Raw genomic sequence first — 26,316 nt, 5'->3', positions numbered from 1 at the left:
TCCATTGACTATGAGTGAAAGATTAAACAGTATATATTGTAAATAAGGTAGGATTCAAATTGAGTATTTCATTTTATTTTTGCTTTCACTATCATACTTACATAAGTTTAAATGCAGTTATAAGATTATGTTTACCCATAAAAGATATTATTTTTTTAGAGATCAACCTATTTTCAAAAAACAGTAACAGTAACTTAGCGCACTTTTTCGTAAAAATGTAAAAAATAAGTTATGAGGTAGAAGTTAGGATAACTATACATTTTTGGAATTGGCACAAAACTTAGAATAAGTTATACATTTACTGTTTTTATGTAAAACCTATTGCTAAGAAGTTGCACAACGCATATATTTATTTAAAATATACTTTATGAATTTTTCTTATTCATTTTTGTTATTATAATTATGGAAAAAAATATTTAATATAATATAATTATATAATATATATTTTGAATAAATTGGCATATAATTGTTTACATTTGGACTAACAGTTATGAAATGAGATACTTTATGCAAAACATTGCCATTCTAGGGTTAAAATAATTTAAAATGTGAATTACAAAAACATTTTTCATGTATATCAAAGTAAAGATAAACCAATGTAAGTTAGGGTAGACATGATTACACAAGGTTGATAAGTGAAAAAGCTTGATTCAGCATTCAAGTTCAAATAGTTTATTTGATGTAAAATATTAAATTGAAATGTTTTAAGTAGTTATACCTGGATACCATATAAACCAAGTTTGTCCTTAACAATAGGTGTAGTTCAAAACTGTAAGTATAATACACAATTTTTATTGATACCTCATCAACTTTGCTCCTTAAAAAACCTCATGAAATAAACATTAATATAATTGACACCATGATATTAGTTATAAATGTAATTTTCATAACTAATAAAAAAACTCCATTGAAATAAATTACAAAATTAACTAAAACTGGAAAAAAACAATATTTGGTATTATATATATATATATATATATATTTTAATGAACATTGTTTCACATAATGTATGTGTATGCCAGTTTTATGGAATAACAAAATAATTTAAGATGGAAAAGTAAAATGTAGAATTATGTAGTTTTGCAAATTTATATTCTATTTATTTATCTGTATAAAAAACTAGGTTTCTATTGCATAATCAAAAATAAAAACTTGTAAAACTAAAAAATAAAATTACTTAAAAATAATAATGACACCTCTTTTAATAATTCCTTTTGTTAAATATTTTAAGACTAAGGGCATTTTGTACTTAAAATTATTATGACACAACACAGTTAACCGTTTTGAGACTGTATTAAAAACCACAATTTATTACATATGAATGATTTTAAAGATATTGTATTTTAGTTACTACTGTTTTAATACTATTCATGGATTCAGTATAGATACTAATTTTAGATATCAAATATTCATTTCAATTTCTGAACTCAATTGTTACATATTTAAAATTAGGTGAAAATCTAAATAAAATTTCATGTTAACTACAAAAAAGTATTTTTTTTTAATCCCAATGGAATATTCGTGATTTCTTTGATTATTACTAATATAATGAAATGTATTGTTTAATCCTTTCTTTATCACAGTGATTAATTTAATAAAGATCTGTATTTAGGAGACGATGTGGTGATGATCCTTTGTTTTGATCTCTGTGTCTTTCAATGTTTCTATTTAGTGACATGTACGTCCAAATGCTCTACTTGTTTTGGTTTTTGGAACAAATCCAATTGATAAAAAATTTAAAGTAAGAATAAAGAACGAGCCACACTATAAATAGGCTAAGAAGCAACAAAAGTTTACCATTGCATATTATAGAGACGCACAGTGCCACAATAATTACCACAGTGCCACAATAATTACAGTTCAGAACTTTTATAATACAAGATTGGTCTGTTACTATAAAAAATTTTAAAAACAAAGAAACTCTGATTGTAATTCCACTTTCAATTTTGTGAAAGTTTTGGTTAATAAAGTAATGAAGTACAGGGAAATTCTGTAACGACAACACAATTTAATTTTTTATTTACCATGAAATTACAAAGGTTTTTCCTGAAATTGAATAGGGAAAACCAGTCTGCTTAATATTGCATTTTATAAAAATGTAGGCATAAACTTTGCATCTTGTTTTTTAGTTTAAGTTGAAACCAAACAAGGTATTTTGGACCAAATTTTAATATTACTAGAAAAGTAACTGTGGTTCAAGCTAGAATAATGTGTTTTATAGATTGTAATTAAAACCTCTGAAATATCCACAATATTATGCGACTTAAAGGTGGGATTTAACTAGGGTTATTACACTAGGTAGTGAATGACCTTGGAAAAATGATGTAAGGGACAGCTTTGCAGAAATATCGTCAATCACACAAACACAGATATATACATTAACTAGAGTTGGTTTTAAATTATAAATGCAAAACCACTTCCTTACACCTTCATTGCATTCAGGATGGTCACTCAATTAGGAAAACTGGAAATAACCCAACAATTTAATACATTAATATACCAGGGGTCCCAGGAGAAAGCTCGAAAATATTGTTTACTTTCAAAATTAAAAGTATTTGTGCAATTGGTAAAACTGAAGGTATTGATAAAGAATGTGTATGATGATGTTTATAATGATCCAGAAACAATGTTCTAATCTATGCATTGTAAAAGCCCAACTTCACCTAGAGCAAAAAAAGTTTGTATGATCAAGTCAAAATTTAAAGCAAAGATAATTTTTTATAGCCATGAGATTGTACCTTCACTGAGTTTATGAAGGTCAAACAATTAATAAATATTACTACCTTGAGGTATTTTCTAAACTATGTCAAAGAGTAAGGAAAAAAAGCACTGAAATGTGGATGGACAAATCATGGGCTCACCACCAAGACAAATGCGACAACTCATTCCACGTTATCTGTCAAGAGGTACCTAGACAAGTACAACATCCCAGTGTTAGAACATACACCTTATTCACCAGATCTTGCACCATGTGACTTCTACCTGTTCCCTAAGATGAAATCTGCATTAAAAGGGCCAAGATATGAGTCTTGTGAAAAGTGGCACATGTCCTAAAGGAGCTGACAGATGACTCCAGCACGGTTTCCAAAAATAGAAAATTCGCATGGAGCGTTGTAAGAATAGAGAAGGAGTTTATATCAAGTAGCTATGTATGAAATTAAAATAAATTTTTTTACAAAGTCAGTCTCGTTATTTAATAGCCACACCTTGTATTCCTATCTTATTTCCAATTTTCACACTTGGGTGGCTATCCTGAATTTGTTTAAGATGTGAGAATATAAGCTTTTTGTTTATACAATTTTAAATTAACTATTCACATTGGTTATTACTTAAAACTTTCCAAAATTTAAAAAGTCTACTAATTTTAATACTGAATAAAATTAAATTGAAATTGCTTATTATACATTGAACAATGTAGTAGGTATTGTAGAAGATAGAACTCGATTTTGAAGCCTGTCAATACCTAGTAATGATCACCAACTGGTAACAAAAAAGTAAAACTCATGTTCAATTTTATTACAAAGGCATAAGTACTGCATTGTAAAGTAGTAGAAAGTAAAGTAATGTAGAAAGTTAAAATACCTGTCATCAGTAATTTTTTTTTAATCAAAGGTTCATTTTTTAGGAATGTATAGTACAAAATATGTCTGTCTCAAAAGATTAACCAAAGAATAAAAATAAATCTCCATAAAGAGCACTTCTCATTAAATAACAAAGATGTGTTTCACCACAGTTAATAAAATACAACTTAGTCTTTAATAAGGTCACACATGATATTACTATCTGACACCCTCTTACAGTACTAAGGCCACTTATTGGCAGTATTTACAAAATTAAGTAGTTTTAACTGTTAGCCTAAACTGTTTATTTACACACAATCATTTTATGTTTATACAAAAACAAACAATTTAATGATACTATAGTAAATATAGTTAAAACTATACAAAGCGTTTGATAATCGTTCATTTGGGTAACTAAATAGTCCAGGGCCAAATGCCAACGTCAGTATTCCTGAGAGAGATCGGCTGCAGTAATTTTGCTGGATGTTGACGCCATGACTTCGTCCCCTCTTGACTTCTGGTCTACAACTGAGCAAACACAGGGTTTAGTATACATCTTCATTAATTACAGTTTACTTTACTCAACTGTTCCAAACCCAGAATAATAAAAACCCTTTTCGATCAAACATATCAATCGCAACTGAGGAGATTGGAGTTACCTTACCAGAGGGTAACAAAATCTAGAGAATTACCTAACCTAAAAATAAGACAATTTCCATGTTTAACCCAAACTTTCTCTTGCAGGCTTAATAAAGAACTGGTAACAAGAATTGTATAGATTTCCCAGCAGATATACATTATTACTGTGTGAAAAAGACTCAGTGAAAGTAAAGCAACCTTTTTGTTTAACTGCAACTTCTCTGTTACTGCAATTTGGCAAAACTGGACACTTCAAATTGAATCTCTGTAGTTGACCTGAGTGCCCAATGGACACAAAATATCCCATGTATGTTCATTATTGTATGTTCTTCTTCATATCTCAATAAAGAAAAAGAAGAATATCCTTCCAATCTAGTAAATGTAAGTCTGCTCTTTCTAACCTTGCGCTTTATTTATTGTAATGGAGAAACATATCTTAATAAGCATATAGACCTGTTTCAACTGAAAGTGGTGATCAAATAGAATCAAGGGATTCTATGTAGAAAAATGTTTTTTCCACATTAGACCCTCATGGCATTGCAATGATTTGGAGGAGTCAGATTACACAGAAACATTATTGGAGCACCAACTTTCAACTGATGATTGTGAGGGGAAGTCCCAGATGGAGTACAAAAACTACACAGTAGTGAACTGCACCATTCAGCTTTACGACATAGTCCACAAATTAATATTTCACTATCTTAATAGGGAGTTAGCACAATAAAAAACCGTTAATGCTTGTTGTTACTTTATTTTTTGGTGTAAGAATGGCTCTTTTCTTAGCCGTGTAATGTGTTTGAATTGGGATAAATTTGTTTAATTGAGCTGATTAGATATTTGAGAACTATTTAAATTAATGGATTGTTTGGAATACTTAAGCTCCCATCTACTATTTTAAGAAGTTGAAAAACTCCTAAGTCCAAAGTTCATCTTTGAGATGAAAAATCATGTGGACTTATTCACAAGGATCGGACTTGGACTTTAGGCCACAGAAAGAATAACTCAAGTTTATAGAGAGCAACAATATAAAGCTCTGCAAAACAAATGTTACCGACAAGACATAAGAGAAAAATTTTTTCGTGGCTATACAATGTAATTTAACACTTTAATACAGTACTTTATTAAGAGAATGTTTATGTGTTATTTATATTTAAAAATTAACACCTTTATTATAATCAGGAAATTCAGCTATTTTGAGTTGAGATTGCTTAGGACTAAACCCCATAATAATGCCCATAAAATCAACTACATGAATCAGATAGAAGATGTTGGTCAAGAAGAAGAATATTGTGGTGAACCAACTCAAAAGAGTCATTTTAAAATGCAACGTTGTAGGCCAACCTTTTTTCTAATGTTCTACAATGTTATACAATATATTGTAACATGCTCACCTGCACAACTATAACTACAGGAACTGCTTTTTTTTAAGTGCGAGTGAACTTGATGTTGTAGCTTGGAAACACTGCTCTGTAATGTGTTCAAATGTTTATTCATTTCCGTATGTAGCATTGTCATCGCCATTTTAGAATTATTAACACCACTGAAAATAAAAATTACATTCATTACACAATTGATAATGAAATACATAGAAAGTTAAAATAAAAGAATTTGTTCAAAACACAATTTAGAAATAAAAATGTTACAAGTACCTATTATACATCAGAAATAGTCTGATGATCAAAGAGTGCTTGTTACAACAGAACACAACATAAAACTAATTGACACTATTAGGTTTCTATGAGATGAGTGTATAATTGTATATGGCATTCTTTTCAGGAAAAAGTATATTAAATTTAAAGAATATTAAGTTTATATTTATATTATATTATATTATTTATGTTATATTTTTATATTATATTATTTATAGTATATTAAGTTTAAAGACAAGTTCTGAATTTGCAACTTTAATACCAATTGGAAAGACCAAGTTTCACACATACATAAGTGATAAGATTTCAAACTCCTTGGTCGGGTGCCTGTGGACTACCAACGTGGTACAAGTGATAATACTGTCTGAGAGTGAAGAGGCTAGGATTCTTTCTGACAAAATAGCAGCATTAATAATCTATCAAGCCGCAAAGCTTAGAATGTTAAGTGATTTAAAAATTTGATTTAAAGTAATTTATATTTTAAATAATAAATTTTTCAAAAGTAAAATATAATTAGTTTAAGACAAAATAACTTCATGGTTTGCAGCAGAATAAACAAATAAAAAAAATATTTTTTAATTTCAAACATGCATTTAGCGCATTTTTGAAGGGCTAACTTTGAATGTTAGGGCCATTGTTAAGTTTAACAAAAACAAACACAAAGACGTTTTAAGAAATAATGTATGCTCTCTAGTCAAGTGATAAAACTTAAACTATAAGGTTATAAATGTATAGGAGCAAAATGAGAAACATAGTTATAAAACAGTAATACACAACAGACAAAATAGTATGTAAAATGCACCAAACTAAATAAAATACCAAACACCACTAAAATCAATTGTTGCCACACACTAATCTATATGCATGTTTAGCCTTGTGTTTTAAGTTTGTCTACTGAAGAAGACAGCAGATACTAGTTCTCAAAAGGTCGTACTTCAGTTTTTCTCATTGTTACAGATAACAAAAGCATGTATTTCTGTAATATAATTTTTCCATTAGTAGACTTAGATGCAAGGAATAGTGGGGTGGAGGGGAGAAATATGTGTGGGGAAGATCATAAAGACTCTCAGCAAAACAGTATAGTGCATATTACATAACTACTTTTATTTAAATGGTGAAATTAATTTTATAGCTTTAATTTATTTAAAACTTATTGTAAAGAAATGTTTTAAATTCTGTCATTAGTACATATACAGATTTATAATGACTGCATTACATCATTTCTAACTAAAATGTGTATCTGTCGTTTGGAAGTTTCCACACCTAACATTATACATCTTCCAACAAAAGAGTAATAATTACTAAAAATTATTTTTTTTAAATCTTTTTGCCAGTTAAATCTATTAAAAACTATATTTTTTCAAGTTACTTTTTTATGATCTTATTAGTTCTGTCTCAAATACAAAATACAATAGGAAATCTACAAAAAATTTGCAAAGATAATTTTGTGGGTTTTGAACCATTTTATAAAATACTTCCTATGTAATAGTTCCAGATGTTAAGAACAGAGTTGAGCAGATATACGAGGCTGATAAGTATGCCAGATTGTTAAAATGTTATGTCATATTTCAATCATTAGCCCAATTACTTTTAATAATGTTTGAACTACTTTAGTTTTTAATGTATTTACTATATACTAGCAGTTACCTGCGGCATCGCACACATTTTCCTGTTGAAAACTCAGACAATATATTCATGTATTCTTTATCTATGATATAATAAACACTCCTGAGATAATTGATAGTCACTCAAAGCTATTCCAATCTCCTGATCCATTTTAGATTTAAGTTTAAAGAACAGTGTTTTGGGGTCCTGAAGTCATAAAGTGAAACAGTTTTTATAAGATTCGTATTCTCTCCAACATTACATGATAATTTATTGAAGTGCTCCGACGATTTCAGTAACAATAAGAGTTAGCCTTTTTATCCCAATGACGAAAGTGTATCATCCAACTAAAAAGTTGCTGCGGTCAATATGAGTCTGTTCTGGTCGTTTAAATGCACCCCCGGTCTAATCTATTTACAGTTCCACAATTGATTTATGCTGTTGCACTAACCAAAACAATGGTCTCATATGTTGGTTTCGGAGCGTATAAATAGCATTTCCATGGCATTAGATGGATTATTGATCATTGGCACAATCAAAATTTAAAATTAGATAATAACTTCGTCTCTGCAATCTGCATTACACTACTGATCAAGCAGTTTACAGTAATTTAATAGTTACTAAAATTTCAATGTAAACAAATGTTTCTGCCTCTTTGATGAACTTCAGCTGAAAGTGTTAACAGCTGAAAGTATCAGTTCACTTTTGTATTACGTGTCATAGCGCAATCTGCCGGATCCAATATAAAACACTCTAACATCAACAACAATTTATAAATAAAAAATTAATTAAATAAACTATTTAAATCGGACCAAATCATGAATCTAAACCATTCTCGAATCCCCTTCAACACACACACAAAATTTCATCCAAATCGGTCCAGTCATTTAGGAGGAGTTCAGTCACATACACACGAACACAAGAAATATATATATATATATATATATATATATATATATATAAAGATAATTTGTTAAATGTTAGTATTTTTTTTTATTTTATGCTATTCATGTAAATGTAATGTAGCCTATATTACTGAATGAAATTGAGTCTGTTTTAATGCATAACCTGCTCTCATTATCAAGTCCATACCATTTTGAAAGTAGGCTTACATGTTTCACTTGTTTATATAAGAATTGACTGTATTTCTTTAATTTTGAAGGTTATTGATTATTTTGTTTGTTTCTTACAATTGCTGTGTGTTGAAGCTGTAGTAATAAGTCAGACCCGTCAGCAGAGTGAGTGTGTTCTACTGCATCTGATGCCTAATTGTTCTACTGCTCTTGAGCAGAAAAGATCATTTACAAATAAAATTATTTTTTTAAATCAAGATTCTGCTTAGTATAAAAAAATAGCTCATGGCAAATAAAATACTGTAACATGGTTAATTTTCTTATTGTTTATTTAGCTAACTATCTTAAAAACCAACTTACTTGACAGACTGAAAGACTTGCTGCAAACATTTAAAGGAATCATCAACTGCAGTACTCTTTCTATAAACATTGTCCTCCGGTTCACCAAGATTTGTTTCTACAACTGACACAGGTTGCAGTCTTCTATAACAAAAATAACAAAGTCAACAACAGGTAGTCTATAAAAGCTTCGGTTTCAAGGCCTTTCGTAACCAAAGATTTATTAACATTTAATACTATTATAATTTAAACATTTCTAAAAAGAAATCTTTAGTATCTGAGAAGCAGATTTTAAGACAAATTCTAGAATTTATAAAAATTAAAAGAGTAGCAAAACGTCTTAAGAAAATTGTAATACATTATTTACTTTAACATCCAGTATACTCCTTTGAGAATTATTTAACTATTTGACAATTTTAGAGAACATACTTTGTTTAAAAATATGATTTGATAATATAACAGATTTAATGAAGACTTACATACAACATTAAGTATGTTATGTTGTTGAGCTTAAGTGGTAGAGAAGACTTGACAACCCTAACACCATCTATTTAATAAAGGCATTTTTCACTTTATTTCATTATATAAACAAGTTTTATACAAAGTTGTTTTATCAATTTCTACTTTGTTAAAGTAGAATTTCTTGTGAGCAATGAGTAAATATATCACTCACGATAAGTATTTAACCACAGTTCATGTGATTTGTTTTGTAAGCACATTTTACTTTTATATAAGCATACATGCTTCTCCTCTTGTTTCATTCACAAGCTTCTTCTTGTGTTCTATACATTTCAAACAGCACAGTAAAATCAATAAACAATAATATACGCAATGTTTATATTAGGTTTTGTTCATACCAGCTGGTATATTTAAAACAGATTATTAATAAAGCCACTACAGTAGATGGAAAGTTTGCATTAAAAATGTGACTAAAATTCAGACTTTATTCTAAAATACAAAAGGAAGAATTCCTCAACTTTTAGAGGCCAGTGGAGCAGAGCCTGTGTACTTTAACCCTTTGAGTGCCGGAGCATCGCTATTTGTGATCTTGCATTATATGCAAGAAATGCCACAATCGCTATTTGCGACTTCTGCAGTAACGCTTATATTTTATCTAGTATTTATCTAAATTGGCTCAATGACTATACATACGCACTTCAAAGGCTTCAACGTAACTTTTGATGTAGGTTTTGTTGCATTCTGGTTAGATTCTGATTTTTACGGCAGTTGTAAAGTGAGCGTGTCAGTCGAGTTTAGAATCGACCATTACACGGACGAGCCGTCACATGTTTTGTTTGCGCTGGTGTTTATTTCACAAATGATTGTGAATATTGAAGTTTTTAAGTGTAAATGGGTTTGTAGTGTTAGTATCTTCAAATTATTTCGTTTCTGTATGTTGTTCTAGTCTGTGTGTAAGTAGAACAATGACTTGACCGTGAGTTACGGTGATCGTAAGCAGCTAGTACTTTACTAGATACATTTGTATAGTTTTTATGTTTTTTGTGTTTGTTCAGTGATATTTATAAACAATGAGTCTTAAAAACATTGCTAACAATGAAGACCTAGTATTGCAGGCATTAGATTTAAGCATTAGCAGTGTAGACAATACACAGAGTGTTAGGTTACTTTAGAAAATTTCTAGTTTTGTAGTGGTTCATATGTTCACATTTATTTTCCAAACTTTATTTATAAGTATAAAAAAGTTTGTATATGTCTTTTTGTAAAGAATTAAATGGAGTATAAGATAGAATAAATAAAAGTGAAAAAATAAAATATTTCAATAACACTAAAGTTGTGTCAAAATAAAAAACAAAATGTTTTTGCTCATAAAGTTTTTTTTAATGATTTTTGTTATTGGTATAAAAACGTTAAATAAGTGATCAATTTATTATATGTATAAAGAAAATACATTTATTTATATAAAAAAAAAACAAAAACCCAAGACATTATACCAATAAATAATTTTGTTATTAATTTTTAACCAGACCCTCGCAGAATCAGGCATTTTCGCTTGGCATTTTATGCATACCATATAGCAAAACGCCGCGGCACTCAAAGGGTTAATTATCCTAATTTTTTATGACATGTTTTGTGATTTAAGTCTACATACAAAACTTCAACTAGATCAAGTAATGAAAAGTAGTTTAATTTAAGCAATGTATTTTTGCATAATGACAATATACACACAGAAAGAGTTTGCAAGCTAATATTAGGTACTGAATAAGTATTATATTTTCTTAAAAAGTGACATATAACAAAAGAACTTATCGTTTATAAATATAATACATGTATTTTCATGAATAAACAATTTTTATCCAAAGACTGCAAGCCAGTTGAATGTCCCAATTGGAAAGGTTTTCTCAGGAACCTTTTAGAGCTCCTCAAGAAATGGAATAAAAAGAAACAGAATTTATGTTTAAAACAATATCTGATTAAACTGTCTTTTCATTTTTAACAGTACCTTTTTATTGCAAAAAGGGATTTTCTATCAAGTAGATAAGCAGACAGAACCTCACAGAAAGATAAATTTGACTTCAACAACCTCATATGAAGATTTGTTGCAGTGGTTATATAAATTAGCACCTTATTTCTGCACTTGATAAAATACACAGCGTACTCTGAAATTCCTAGATGACAAATGAAATTGTACATATTTACCTGTGATTCTGGGAGAAGAAGGTGAACCTGAGGGAATGTGTGGCGTTCCGATCGGTTGCTGAGGTTGTTATGATACAGAAGACAAAGAACTGGGCTGCGCTATGACCCAGGACTCTTCTCAGCTCTCTGTGTAGAATTGTTTCTCTGAGTGAAATACTGTGGTTGCAGTTGCGCCGGAAACTGTACCAGCCCACTACTTCCTAGAATCAAATGATTGCCTACACATAACGCAGCTATGCTGGTAAGGGTTGATTCGATGCAAATGTTGAGTTTAGCTCCAGATCTTCCAGAAATCTTCAGATGCTGCACGTAAGAGGAATATGAACTTGAGCTAAACTTAACATTCGCAAATTAGTGTCTCATTACATTCTTAATGGTTTGAGTAAAATCATTCAAATTGGTACTTTTTCTGGAGAAATTTTGTATATTTTTGTAAAACGATAAACAGTAATATAAATGTCTAGAAGCAACATCTTGCATAACTTATTACTATTTATTAGCCATGTTATACATAGTGAGAATAATAGTTTCACCTGCTCCACATAGAATGACACCATAAATCATTCAGTTTAACAGATGTGCTGTGATAATCATTAGAGTGAAATCTAGAATACAGAAATAAATGTTAACCCTTTGACTGGTAGGGTTTTTTCTCAGTAAGTCTGCCCTAAAAAGTGAGTTTTTTTTCAATTTTCAATTTCTTTAGGTGATTTGGGTTTACTATAGAAAAACACTCAATGAAAACGTTTTTAAAGTTCTGCTTTGTATTTATACAGAAATTAATCTAATTATGCTATTGCGCAATTAAGCTATTATATTTTTTGATATGTACCTATCTATTATAATATTTAGGCAATTCTTATTATTATTAAAAAACTGGTTTATAATAATAATAATATCCTTTATTGAATAAACAATCAATCGCTCTGCATGCGTTAATACTACCATAAATATAACAATAGTAATATATATATATATATATATATATATATATATGTATATATATATAAATATATAATGCCAACAATAAGGCTTTTGATATCAGAACTAGGATTTCAATCACACTATAAATTATAATATTCAAATATTTTCTTTCCAGCCGACTATTATGAGCTCTTCAATGGAATAAAACGCCTTTGACACCAAGAGGTGTTTTAATCGAGATTTGAATTGTTTGGAATTATTTAGAAGTTCAACACTCTCGAGATGTTTATTGATAAGTCTCACAGAAATTTGAGATGGCCAGTGTTGAAACATTGTCGTCCAGTGTTGTTTATTTCTGAAGTTGTCTCTGTCTATCATCTCATATTGGTGGACATTCCTGCCTTAGGCCATTTCGCATTTGAAATGGCAATACAAGGCGACGAGGATATAGAGACAGGGTAACATTTGGAAGTCTCCTGAAGGCAACTTTGCACAACTCTCTGGAATTTAATTTTAAAAGAATTCTAACCGCTTTCTCTTGTGCTCTAAATGCTTTTTCAAATTTTTATTTAGAACAGCTGCCCCAAAACGTCAAACTGTAAAATAAATATAGATGTCTCAAACCATGATAGGCGGTTTTTAATACATTTATGGAACAAAATTTGCAAGTTTACGGAGGACATAAATTCCGAAAGCAACCTTTGAGCAGACGCTTTTGATTGATAGTCCCATGTCAACCCTCAATCAAGGTATAGACCAAGGAACTTGGTAGATTCAGCTTCTTCCAAGAGAAAGTCATCCACCATCACCACGGGTAGATTCTCTTGCTCCAGTTGCCTGAGGCTGAAATTCATCAAATTTGATTTTGAACCGTTTGTTTTCAAATTTATTCTTGAAAAATGCTCAATGCATGAATTTAGCTTAATGAATGACTTCACTATAAGATCATGTTTAATTGTTTATCTAATGCAGAGAGTTAAGTTATCAGCATACTGAATCATCTTTCCATTTTGAATTGAAGAATTCAAGCTGTTAACATAAATGAGGAAAAGGCTGGCCCCAATATTGATCCCTAACGGAGACCATGGAGCATTTTCACTGTGCCTGACAGTGCATTCACAATCTATATGCATTGCTCCCTGTATGTAAGATAAGATGAGAGCCAATCATGCGGCAAACCCTGAATATCTCATGTCCAAAAACTGCTGCAACAGTGTCGTATGATGCACACAGTCAAAAGGTTTGGAAAGGTCGAGAAATATGCTTAACATATGTTGTGCAAAAGATTGTCTGAAAAAAGCTTTTCAACATTTTTAAAGAAAACAGCAAAAATAGAAATCAGACAATAGTTGCTTGAAATGCAAGGATCGTCTTTTTAGAGGAATAAAACTTACCTTTTCAACACTACCTAAAACTTCTTTTAATGTAGTTTCATCCACTCTACCAAGAGAACTGCAGAACACAAATGGGAGGCCAACAGGAAAGGTTCCGTTGATGGCTGAAAAACAGACATTCCACTAAAATTCTTGTTTCAATAGTTTCAAGAGTTTTATACAAGGTAGGAATACACCACACCACGTGTCCCAACAGGTTTTGCTGAGGTTGGGAATTTCATACAAAATTTAAAGTATAAAATCTTTTTCAACATGTATTGCTACATGATACATTCACATTTTTTTAATTAAATTTCTTTTCATGCAAGTGCTGAAATAATACAACATAATTGGTCTACACACCAATTCAGTATTGTTTGAGATAGGCTATATGTATTAAACGAGGCAGAGTCAAAAAGTTCACCCAATGCGCTTGCTGGTGGGAAATTTGTTTTGCAGCAGTTGGTACTACTCCTGGAGTGAGAATATCTTAGTGTTGATAATGCTCAGTTGCCACTATTTATTTGTGGAAAGAGTGTTTTTGTATGTCTGTAATTTAACTTTCTTGATTTAAAAAAATTGCAATTAGTGAACTGCGATAAAATATTAAATTCTGTGTTTTGCGTCGTCTCTTAGTGAGACTATTAAGTAATTCGTGCTTACAGAAACAGCGATGAGGATGAGTCAATTTTATGAATAGCACAAATGTTTTCGCGAAGGTCACAGAAGTATTGAAGACAGCCCTCATAGTGGATGACCTTCAACTACAACCAGTGATGTTCATTGAGCGAATGTAGCAAGTCGTACAAGCAAAAAAGAGACTAATGATTGACAAAATTACATTTGAGGTAAATCTATCACATGGTAGTGTCCACACCATCCTTCAAGATCACTCGAACACAAAGAATTTGTTTGCAAATGGTTCTAAAAGTGCTAATTGACATCCACAAAGAAAATCAAATGGTAATGACTGGCGAAGTTAATTGATATAGCTGATGCAGATCTGGATTTCTGGACAAAAATTGTAACTGGTGGCAGAACATGTTTTCTCTACAACCCTCAAACAAATCGAAAGTCCTCTGAAAGCGAAACGAATCATCTCTAAGGAAAGAAATATTTTGCTTGGATAAAGCGAGAATAACGTTTTTTGACTAAAAACATTTAATTCACAATAAGTTTATTCCAGGGTGGCCTACAACTGTGACCAAAAACTTGATGTGGAAATATTTAGGCATATAAGAGAAGCCATCAAGAGGAAATTCCATGAAAAACAGGTGGACAAAATTAGTTTTTGCCTCATGACAACATCCCTGCACATGGTTCTTGTTAGTATAAAGCCAAGAACAGTGTTATCACGCTAAAACATCCACCCTACTCGCCTTATCTACAGCCAGCTGATTTCCACCTGTTACCACAGTTGAAAACATCGTTAAAGGAAAAAACGATTTGCAGATGCTGAAGCGGTCAAGGAAATGGCAATGAATACAATTAAAAAACTTTCACATGATGATTTCAAAAAGTGTTTCGAACATCCTATAGGAACGTTAAGGCAAGTGTGTTCTTATCGAAGAGTATTTTGACAAAATAGATTTGTCAGTTGTTTTAACTTTCTTCAATAAATTATGTATAAAATAAATAGTTCTATATATACGAGGGCCATCCGGAAAGTAGTACCCGTTTGTGAAATAAAGACACAGAAGTAAATATTAACAAATATAAACATTTTTATTGAAAAGAGCATACCTTAAACTACTTCTCCACATAATCTCCAAGCAAATTTAAGCATTTGTCATAACGTGTGACGAGTTTTTATATTCCAGCGTCATATTCCTCCGCCGCCAGGCGATTGAAATACGTAGTCACGCCTTCTTTAAGTTCTTCATCGCTGTCAAATCTTTTTCTCGCCAAAAACTCTTTAAGTTTTGTAAAGAGATGAAAATCTGAAGGGGCCAAGTCCGGGCTATATGGTGGATGGTCAAAAATTTCCCAATTGAATTGCTGCAGAAGTTGTTGTGTTATCCCCGCTGCATGAGGCCTGGCATTGTCATGGAGGAGAATGACGCCATCAGACAATAGACCTCTCCGTCGATTTTGTATTGCCCGCCGTAATTTCTTTAATGTTTCACAATACGCATTAGCGTTAATAGTGTCTCCACGGGCCATAAAATCAATAAGCAGTACACCACGTCGATCCCAGAAAATGGTTGCCATAAGTTTCCTGGTGGACAGAACAGTCTTGAATTTTTTTGGTTTCTTTGGTGAATGAGTATGATGCCACTCCATTGACTGTTATTTACTCTCAGGTGAAGCATAACAAACCCACGTTTCATCACCGGTAACTATGTGATTCAAGAAGGTGTCTGCTTCATCAGAATAACGTTCCAAAAATGTGAATGCAGCAGCCATACGCTTGGTTTTGTGCTCATCTGTAAGCATGCGAGGGACCCACCTTGCACAAATTTTTGAATAATGCAGATGGTCTTTGACAATTTCATGAACAATTGTTCGAGAAACATTAGGGAAATGTTCACAGATGTCATCAATTGTGACGCGCCGATCGTTCCTCACAAATCCGTCTACTGACCTCAGCAGTTGATCTGTAATGACAGATGGTCTCCCTGAACGCTCATCGTCGTGTGAGTTCCCCCTCCCCAAGTTGAAATTACGACACCAGCGCCGAACAGATGACTCTTCCATCACATTGTCTCCATACACTTCCTTTAATTGGCGATGAATATCACAAGGTCGAACGTTTCTTGCGTTGAGAAATTTTATTACAGCCCGCACTTCACAACTGGCGGCGTTTAAAATTTTTTTAAACATTATGAACTGCCACAGAAACAACACAGGCAATGCTAGCGTCACGGAACTTGTAACAGAGAAGGTGACCTTGACCGACGGCTACTCGCGTCATCAGCGCCTCACGCGGCGGAAACGGGTACTACTTTCCAGATGGCCTTCGTATATATATATATAAATCAATTCCAGCAAGGTTTTGACTCTACCTCGTATGGCACATGTTTTAATCTGTCATGGATGGATTGAGTTTGTTTACAAATTTATTTATTCTGCTGTTTTCTTGTCATCATGGTTACCCATAAGACCCAATGTGAAAATATTCCCTAACATTCAATGGAGTGACAAGCGCAATCAACGAACTCAGTGTTCCTCGTATAAAAATGAAGCATCGTACACAATTTCAATTTAACAGGTCAGTTCGTTTTCGAGATATCATGCGGAGAGATAGACAAGCAGAAGTGAAATTTTTCCAGCCCCACAAGTGATAGGCTTCACTAAAGCTCAGCCAAGGATATGACTGTTTTTTATGGCATACAGTAACAATATGTAAACCATGGGTTTCAATCAAATATGAGATGTGACTAGATAATACAAATTTAGAGCTGGAAAAATTTTAATCAATTTATTTATATTGTTACATTGTTTACCGTCAGCATACTATGATTCTTGATGCTTTCTTGACACCACACTATGAGTAGAGAATGGATTACATTAAACACAACATTATTGAAGTCTTTTGTTTATAAGTATGTTTGTAATCTCCACCACTTTTAGCTTCAATAATTCAAATCTCTTTAAGGAAAGAGAAAGGTCTGAGATATGTAAACCTTAGTATCCAAAAACAAATTCAAAGTGAACTAAGTTCTGATAAGATATATTGTAATTGGCCAAACATTGCTAGACATTTAACCTTCGGTGAGCCACTAACGTCTATGGACGTCATGGCTGAATATGTTATAACGGCCACAGACGTCAATGGACGCAAATGTACGTCAATGGACGCAAATGTACATTAATTGTTTAATTTTATTTAAATGGAGTTAAAATTTATAAACGCGAATGTACAATACAAGTTGATGTCAAAATAAAGCTTGCTGGGATACTGGTGCCGTATTGAGGTCAAAGGAACTAAAGCGTAGAGAAAATGGTGTGCTGTCTATTGTTTGTGTGTCACTGTCAGAGCCGCAGACGTCCCCTCACACACACTCACTGCTTATCGGCACCGCGCCATCCCTTGTGCTGCCTGCTGTGCTACGACGTAGTCGTCTCGTTTATATTGTAGTGTAATTTATTTTGTGGAAACTTATGATACAACATCAACCTGTAAATATATCGGAGCCTTGTAAATATAACTGCAAAACTTGTGCGGGAAATCCCTCTCTACACCCGGACATGTGCTTCGAAGAGTACCATACTAAAGTTGTTTATGGTTAAAGACAAAACTTGTAATTTAATTTATATATAAACTGTGAGGGAAAAAACTGCAGTTTATACAAACTTTTCATAAAAAAAAAACAAAAAGTTTCATTTTAGGCAAATTTGTTTCAATTTTTTAAATTTTGTATTTAGGTTAAATAAGTATTAAATAATTATATAAATATTTTGTTTTTTGTCTTTTTTAATCCTTATTCAATGACAAACTTAAAATACATATTAGCTTTAGAGATATCAATACTTTTATTTTTAAACTTGGTGTGGCTTTTTAGGAAAATTGGGCAAATAAATTTTGGCCTGCAAAGGGTTAAAATAGCCCATAAAATTGTTATGGTGAAGAATCCTAGAATGTACATCAAAAGCATGTTAAGTAACAGAAAGAAAAAGCAAAATCTGATCTCCAGCTCAGAAAGTAAGACTATTTTTAAAATTTTCATAAATTATTTAACTAATTGGAAAACGGCAAAATGATCACGGATCTGGATTATGTATTGTTATTAAACCAATTGAATAAAATATTCTATAGAGTGCCCTAGGATTGCTTATAAAAATCTGTCTTCATCCCCTAAACACACAAGCTTATATCTCTAAAGTTTTTGCCTCAATATTCAGAGAGGCAAGGTTCCAAAATGTCCTACATCTCAGCCTGCTCTCCAGATTTGGTCCCAGTGTATAATAATAATATATTTTCATTTATTAATAATGTAAAAGAAAAAACACATTATGATTATGATAATAATAATTTATATTTAGTAATTTATTACACTAAATTCTAACATATTTATCATTATTACACAGACATGCCATGAATATCGTTAAAACTGTAACCAAAACAGGGTGGAGAAATTGAAGAGAAGGTATACCTTATATCCAAGGTCACCTAACAAGATAGAAGTGTACGTAATTAGATACAGAAAGGTAATTCTTCTCAACTATATTTGTACTAGAATATAATGTACCAACTCACAGATTGTCGTTTCAATCTTTTCCTCCTCCATTTCAGCATCACTTATCGTCTGTATTGTGACACTAGACTTCTCACCTACAAGAAATCCCATCTGAAACAATAAAATCAACCTTAGAGATAGAGTAAGTTGACTTATCACTTGTAGTTCTTATAAAAAATTCAAATACAAGTAATTCATAAATTTAATAGCCGTTTTTACTCTATGCATATTTAAAAGATGTTTTAGACCAAACATTTTAACCATATAAACAACAGAAGACGAGGATATTAATTCCAGTAGATCTACATATTTCATGAAATACAGAAATCTGGATTTTAATACCCTGTGATGTCTGATTTCTGCAAGGACCTAAGAACAGATATTTCTCATCCCCACAATTTCTTAACATTTTATTTGGCATCAAATAACACGTGCAATACGCTTTCCTGAGGCTGCATGCTATATTTCAAGTATATAGCTCATTACATTCTTGAAGATAATCTGCGGACAGACAGCCATAAAATAAATTTTCACATCCTGCGACGAGTAACGAGACCCGCATTGTTAACCTATTTCAAAGTTCTCCTGAACTAAACAATTTAGTGTTTTAGGGATGTAAGTGACAAATAATGAATTTTAGAACATAAAAAAGTGGAACTACTTTTCTTGCGAGATAGTAGGAAGTCATGGTTAGGTGAATTGAAATATTTGTTTGCTTTGACAAGTTGTATTTCCTAGTTAGTTGGAAAGAGCAGAAATGGCCAGAAGCATTTGTGGTCAAACCGTCTAGAATTTGATCTTGTAATGATAAGTACTATCTGAAAGAATGATTTTCGATTGTTTCACCAACACATGACGCTCTTGGTCAGAGGCACTTGTGTACTGTAGGCCAATATGTACTTTAATTCTGAGAAGGTCTAAATTAACAAAATTACCTTTTATATAGATCAAATTCCCCTGATAACAGCATTATTGTCATTTTACATATCCAAAGATGGCGCAATGGCTGATGTTAGCAGCAACCAATACGAGTTTGACTCACAGTCATAAGACGAAGTGACGCCCGGCACAGATACATATCAAAGAAAACTCAGCACAAGAAAGGAAGTTCATCTTGTAATGTTCTATAATTTAGTAATTTATGATATTCATCACTTTACACCTTATATTTTTTTTGTTTCAAGAGGACAACAGCAATAGGTTAATAGCTTAAAACCCATCATTTGTCACTCCTGCCATTAATTTCACATTGGACTAACCTTTGCTCATAATTTTTGGGTTATAAACCACAAGCAATTGTCCATGATTAATCTCCAGTCCTTGGTGATTTTTCACCAAAAGAAATTTAATAACAACACGCACTTCATATTTGGCAGGATTTTCCATTACAACACTCATGTTTTGAGGTTATAACTGGACAACATGTGAACATATAATGTTCCACTTTTCACAGTTAGAAGCATACTGAACCACTGTACACATAGCTGCAGTATAATAAGGCCGACGTGAAACTGGCCACAGATTCCATCCATAGAAAGAACGATTACTCTGACCTCGTTCCTAACTGAATCCTAACCAAGTTCATCAAGTTAACTCATGCAAAATATATATTAATTTATAATGTGAAGATAAATTACTTCAAATACAGATTTAAAATGAACAAAGTCTTCTTTTATGATAATAACTGCTATTGGTAGCAGCAACTTTCGGAACTATACTGATTTAACAAGACAAGTTCTGAGAAACACTATAGATAATCCCAAACCTCAAAAATGTAGGAATAAAATTTTGACAAAACTTTGTATACACATTCAATTCAGTCTACTATATTACATTAATACCCTCATTCTTACACCACACTTATTTTCGAAACTATACAGATTTTTCAGATCAAGTATTGAAAAATAAATCTATGGATAGCTGTATCTCAAAAATGTACAAGCCGATTTTGATAAAACTTTCTATACACATTTAAGTATGTAGTCTTCTATATTATATTACTACCCTCATTCTATGGCAAGACCTATTTTCGGAGCTTTATCGATTTTATATGTTAAATATTGGAAAACCCTATGGATGGCTGTATTTAAAAAATGTACTAGTCAATTTTTATGAAACTTTCTTTCTATACACATTCAATACATAGTCTACTATATTATTTACTACCCTCATTCTTAGACTGTGCCTGTTTTCGAGAATATATAGATTTTACATGTCAAATAATGAAAAAATCTATGGATGGTCTTAGGTATGGCCCAATAATAATCCTGTGAGTGTGGATGCGATTATTCCGTTGTGTTGGCGCAGTGAGCACTTGGCCAATTCTGTGGCGCTGATCAGAAATATAAATTGAAATGTAATGCAAAGGCAATCATGTAAAGTTAAAAAACTTAATAAATCATGAAAAACTCAAATATAAATATATAGGCCTAGATGGATATTAACAGAGAACACTTACCATTAGTGTGTTGGCGGATATAGCTGAGCAGCAGCAAAAAAAAGTGGTGGAGCCTGGTATGTGGGTGGGGGTATTTTGCCTTGAAAAGGAATTCTGCCAGGTACCCAACAAAATGGTCAGTCCAGACACCATACCGAGGGATGTTGGCACTGACTTCCCTCCAGCGTCTCTCAATCGTGTTCGTATGGGCACCCGTGTCAGGATCGACAAAGTTTATTGAATGATTCACCGTTAGGTGCCTAAATCCCTCGTCACCGAGACAATTGTAGGCCCTCCAACAGTCACTAACAATTGTGGTACCTGGCAGAACCCATTGTTTAATTATGTCGAGCAGAGTGTCCCTATCGCGTTGTTCTACAGGAACAAGGAAGGACTCTCTGCTCTGCCTTTCTATTCCCCCAAAAACCCACTGTCCCTGAATTCTTCTGCCGCGATTGTACTTTCTCTTTCCAAATTTAGCCTCATCAATTTCAACGACTGTCAAAGGTCCGCCAATTTTCTTCGACGTCATTGAAATGTGATGAAAGTACACTTCACGGCAGAAAGAATACCAGTCCACCACACAATTTGCAGAAACGCCAAACTCCAAGGAAGTATAACGTTGTCTCTGAGGCTTTAGGTAAAGCAACGTGGTCACCAAACCAAAATAGGCCTCTAAATCAAAATGTGTTCTTTGAAAAATGAACCTGCCCCAGCCGATTTTTTAAAATTGCAACATTTAAAACTTTTTTTACTACTTTTCCTATTGCAACAAAACGACAAAGTCTTCCGGTTTAAAAACACCACTCGACGAACAAATACACTAATTTTTAAAAATTCCATGTTCAATTAAAAAGGAGATATTTTCGTTTAGGTTAAAACGTAAACTCTTTACGTACCCTACGAAACACTCCGACACACAATTCACTAGGGTTGGTTGAACTAGTGGATGGTTGATTCATCATTGTAACGCACTCACTCAATCCGACCTACGGAACACGATATCTTGTGAAGCACTGACTCAGTGACTCATGCCCCGGAGAACTCAGATAACAGATATGCTATCAGTCCCGGCCGCAAATAATATTCAAGTAAACAGACTATCCAGACACAGCACACAAACTGAACAATAAAACATTAGAAACTTAACTACTTATGAATATACCCCCTAAAATCATGTTATTTGTCATTTGCACCCCCTAGTACTATATATATTTTTTGTTCAGGAGGGTTAGCAGAATACGTTGATAACGTCAAATTCGTGATTTGCCGCCCCGGCCTTTTATCTTATAGCTACCGTTCCTTTTTTAACCCTCCGAGTGGTGAAAGACGCTGCAGCGTCTATTAAATCTCGTTTGCGAGTGGCAGAGACGCTCTAGCGTCTATTAACGCAAGCCTCTCTTGTTCCGGTATTTCCGATGTTATGCCGCGAATTAAACTCTATATATTAGGTATGGTTAGAAAGACCAGATTCCAAACTTTAATTTTATATAGTATTTAGATATGCTGGCACTAATGGAACTCTTACAAACGGTTCATCCACCTACTGTACAACCTCCTGGACCAAGTGTAGATCTTCCTCACGGGATTGCTTATTTACCAGACTTTGTGCAGTGTGTGGACACACCAAAAAAGGGGGTAAAAGTCACTTCTGGTGCCCAGCTTGTAATTTTGGGGTTCATAGGGAGTGTTTCCCTTACTTGGAACATTACTGGAGGCCTCTCAAACCAGGAAGAATGAGGAGGAATGAGGTTGGCTCTGATACTGACTAAAATGCAGTAAAAAACTTGTACATAAAAGTTTTGATCAGCAACTAGAGCGTTGTTTTTAGGAATAATACACAGAAACGATACATATTTTAGTTCAGAATTAAATTTTAAACAAAATGGCTATTTTGGATTTGTGTAAAAAAATTAAATTTAGGAACATTTACTCAGCCTAACATAAAACAGAAAAATTTGAATTTTTATTTTTGGAATTCAACCCATTGGTTTTTTACACCAATCCAAGGTAAGTGTTTCATATTATTACCATTCTATTTTGTGTGTTATTTAGTTTAAATCGATGTATGATATGTCATACTTATATAATACACAGTATTTTATATAAATTTTCTTTTGCAAACATACAAAATCAGTAAAAATGTCCCGCCACTTAGAGAAAAAAGTACCGCCACTCGAAGGGTTAAAGAGCGCTTAGACATAGAGACATATTTTGGTTTGGTGACCACATTGTTGCATTTGAAGCCACCAAGAAAACGCTATATTTCATTGTTGAGTTGAGTTAGCCCCTAAATAAACTGACAGGTGAAATCTATCATGTGGATTTATCTTTTACTATACTTTTCAATTCTCTTCTATTAGCCAATAACTTTTCCCAATATGGACATTCATAGAACATTGCAACTTACAAAACCCTCACCTCATTGGGAATTCTACTAAAAGTTTAATAAACTTTTCCTACGTTGGGAGGATAGAGAAATATAAACCTAGTTAATATAATCAAAGCACAAACCACGATGTTATAGACCTATATGAAAGTCTCAAGTACTTGCCTGATCTGACAAACTGCACTCACAGTCCCGTAAAAGTAATGACAGACAAGGGCCTGTTATTCTAAAATTTACATCTGTTTTGACAGTCATCTTATTTCAATGACTACAGGGATTGCAAAATCTAAAAGGTGTAAACAATTTCAAGTTTATTTACTGAAATTCACTGATTCACTGATATGAAACATAACCAACCACCCTAACATTATCACATGCACCAGAACCTTGCTAAGTTTGTTTTCGATTTCCATGCAGCCTTGCACCACATGTCTTCTTTTGCATCCTCTTGACTTTTTTACCATACGTGTTCCAGGAAAGTGTCAAGATTTACTATGTGGTGTCAGTAATAAACACGAATATCTTACTACAGTAAATTATTAATATCACAAAGATTTATAAGTTTTCATTTCTAGTAAAGATTTCATATATCTATTTATATGAAAATATATATTTATCTCATATATATGTATAGGAAAATAGATATTCATTTATTTAAATAAATAAATATATATATATATATATAATATTTATGTTGTAAAGGTTTTGTATTGAACATAATTTTCTTAAAACTATATAGGCTTTCACTTTCCATTGCCAAAGACACAGGCCTTGTGATTTAAAAATTAATTAGTACCTAGAACTCAAATTGAAATTTCATTATAAACTAAGAAAGTATTATGATGTACAATCGTGGAAACATATCCAATATTTGATAGATACCCACTAATATGATGAATTGATAAAAAATTCTTTCGCTTGAGGGGCGTATTAGAGGTGATCCTCACCAAAGCTAGTCCCACGAAAAGGTTTGTTGTTACTACCTTTTTATCCAAGGTAGTTTTCTGGCAACTTAAAGAAACTTATAACACACAAAAAGGTGGCCAACAGACGCTTTAAAAAAGTCTTAATCTTGTTGATTATTATAAATGATCTAATCTCAGAAAAACTTTTAAGATACAATCTCGCGATTGCTACAGACCTTACATGTCGAATGTTGAAATGAATATGTCTTCAAATCCTCGAGCTTTTTGGGGCCTAGTAAAGGCGCAGAGGCGATTGTCGGATTTGCCGTTTAGCATGTATCTTGACAAGGAGGAAGCCAAAGACTCCGCATGTAAATGTCAACTTTTTCTACCTACTTCAGTTCAGTTTATTCTCCTCCTTCACGAGATTCATCATACTTCGACTTCGCCTTCATGGAATTTCTCAGCACTGTGACAACAATGAAGGAGGAGGTGCTCAGTAAACTCAAAAGCTTGGATACTTCAAAGGGTGCCGGCATGGATAATAATCCTCCATATATCCTTCGTTATTGTCGTTTTCTTTTTGCAGAACCGTTGGAGGAGCTCTTCAATGATTCTCTCAAACAAGGCATTTTTCCCACAGTACTGAAACAGGGATCTATCATTCCACTTTAATAATCGAATGACTGTAGTAACGTAAAGAACTATCATCCTTTAACCATCCTTCTGCCATCGAGAAATTATTTGAAGGAATCGTTGTAGACAGGCTTAATCATTTCTGTTCTAAAATGATCCACCCGTCTCAGCATGGTTTTGTGCGTGGGAAGTGAACAATTTCAAACCTCCTTCTCTTCCAAGAGTACGTGTTGAACGCAAGAACAAGCAAGTAGACGCAATTTATATTGATATGGCGAAGACTTTCGATAAGGTCGACCATTCAATTCTTGCATCAAAGTTGAAGGGTTACGGAGTGGCTGATCCTCTATTGCCTTGGCTCTCCAGTTACCTTGAAAATCGCTCTCTTAATGTCAAGATTGGCTTATCTACCTCGGCTTATCATTTACGCCTTCTTCTTAAGTTCCGCAGGCCCCCTTATTAGGTCCATGCCTCTTTAATATCTTTGTTAATGACCTACTGGACAATGTTAGCGTGGGTGCCTTGCAAATTCGATGATTACCTGAAGATTTTTGCTCAGTTTTCTTCAGATGAGGACTCCCGAAGGATTCAGGAAAGCATATCTGCAGTTGAAGAGTGGTGCATCGGGAACAACACGTCTGTGAACCCCGCCAAGTGCTCTGTTGTCACATACCACAGGAACAAGTCTCCTATGCTTGCATCTTACTTCATCAATAATGCACAATTATCTCGATTCCAGAATTTGAGGGACTTGGGTTTTTATTTTCAGAGTGACATGGGTTTTAGTATGCACGTGGGACACACATGTAACCAAGCAAACAAGATGCTGGTGTTTGTATCACGTTTATCCAGAGGCATCAATAGTCCTGCAGCTCTTCGCTCTTTGTACTGCTCCTTCGTGAGACAACTTCTGGAATACGCCAGCAATGTGTAGTCCTCCTACACTATT

The 26,316-nt window shown here is 32.9% G+C and overlaps 1 protein-coding gene across 1 annotated transcript; it reads right to left on the bottom strand.

Annotated features, from left to right (window-relative positions):
• Window positions 1-649: 649 nt before the first annotated feature.
• LOC124352850 (BRISC complex subunit Abraxas 2-like) lies at window positions 650-24,226 on the bottom strand. Its single transcript, XM_046802559.1, has 7 exons — window positions 23,992-24,226; window positions 19,021-19,111; window positions 13,842-13,945; window positions 11,524-11,723; window positions 8,887-9,009; window positions 5,591-5,739; window positions 650-4,088 (listed from the first exon to the last, which is right to left on the bottom strand). The coding sequence occupies exons 1-7, from the start codon at window positions 24,079-24,081 to the stop codon at window positions 4,003-4,005; spliced, it is 843 nt and encodes a 280-aa protein (XP_046658515.1). The 5' UTR covers window positions 24,082-24,226; the 3' UTR covers window positions 650-4,002.
• Window positions 24,227-26,316: the final 2,090 nt, after the last annotated feature.

The sequence above is a fragment of the Homalodisca vitripennis genome, chromosome 1, assembly GCF_021130785.1.
Source record: "Homalodisca vitripennis isolate AUS2020 chromosome 1, UT_GWSS_2.1, whole genome shotgun sequence".
Lineage (NCBI taxonomy): Eukaryota > Metazoa > Arthropoda > Insecta > Hemiptera > Cicadellidae > Homalodisca > Homalodisca vitripennis.
This window is presented reverse-complemented; position numbering and strand designations above follow the sequence as displayed.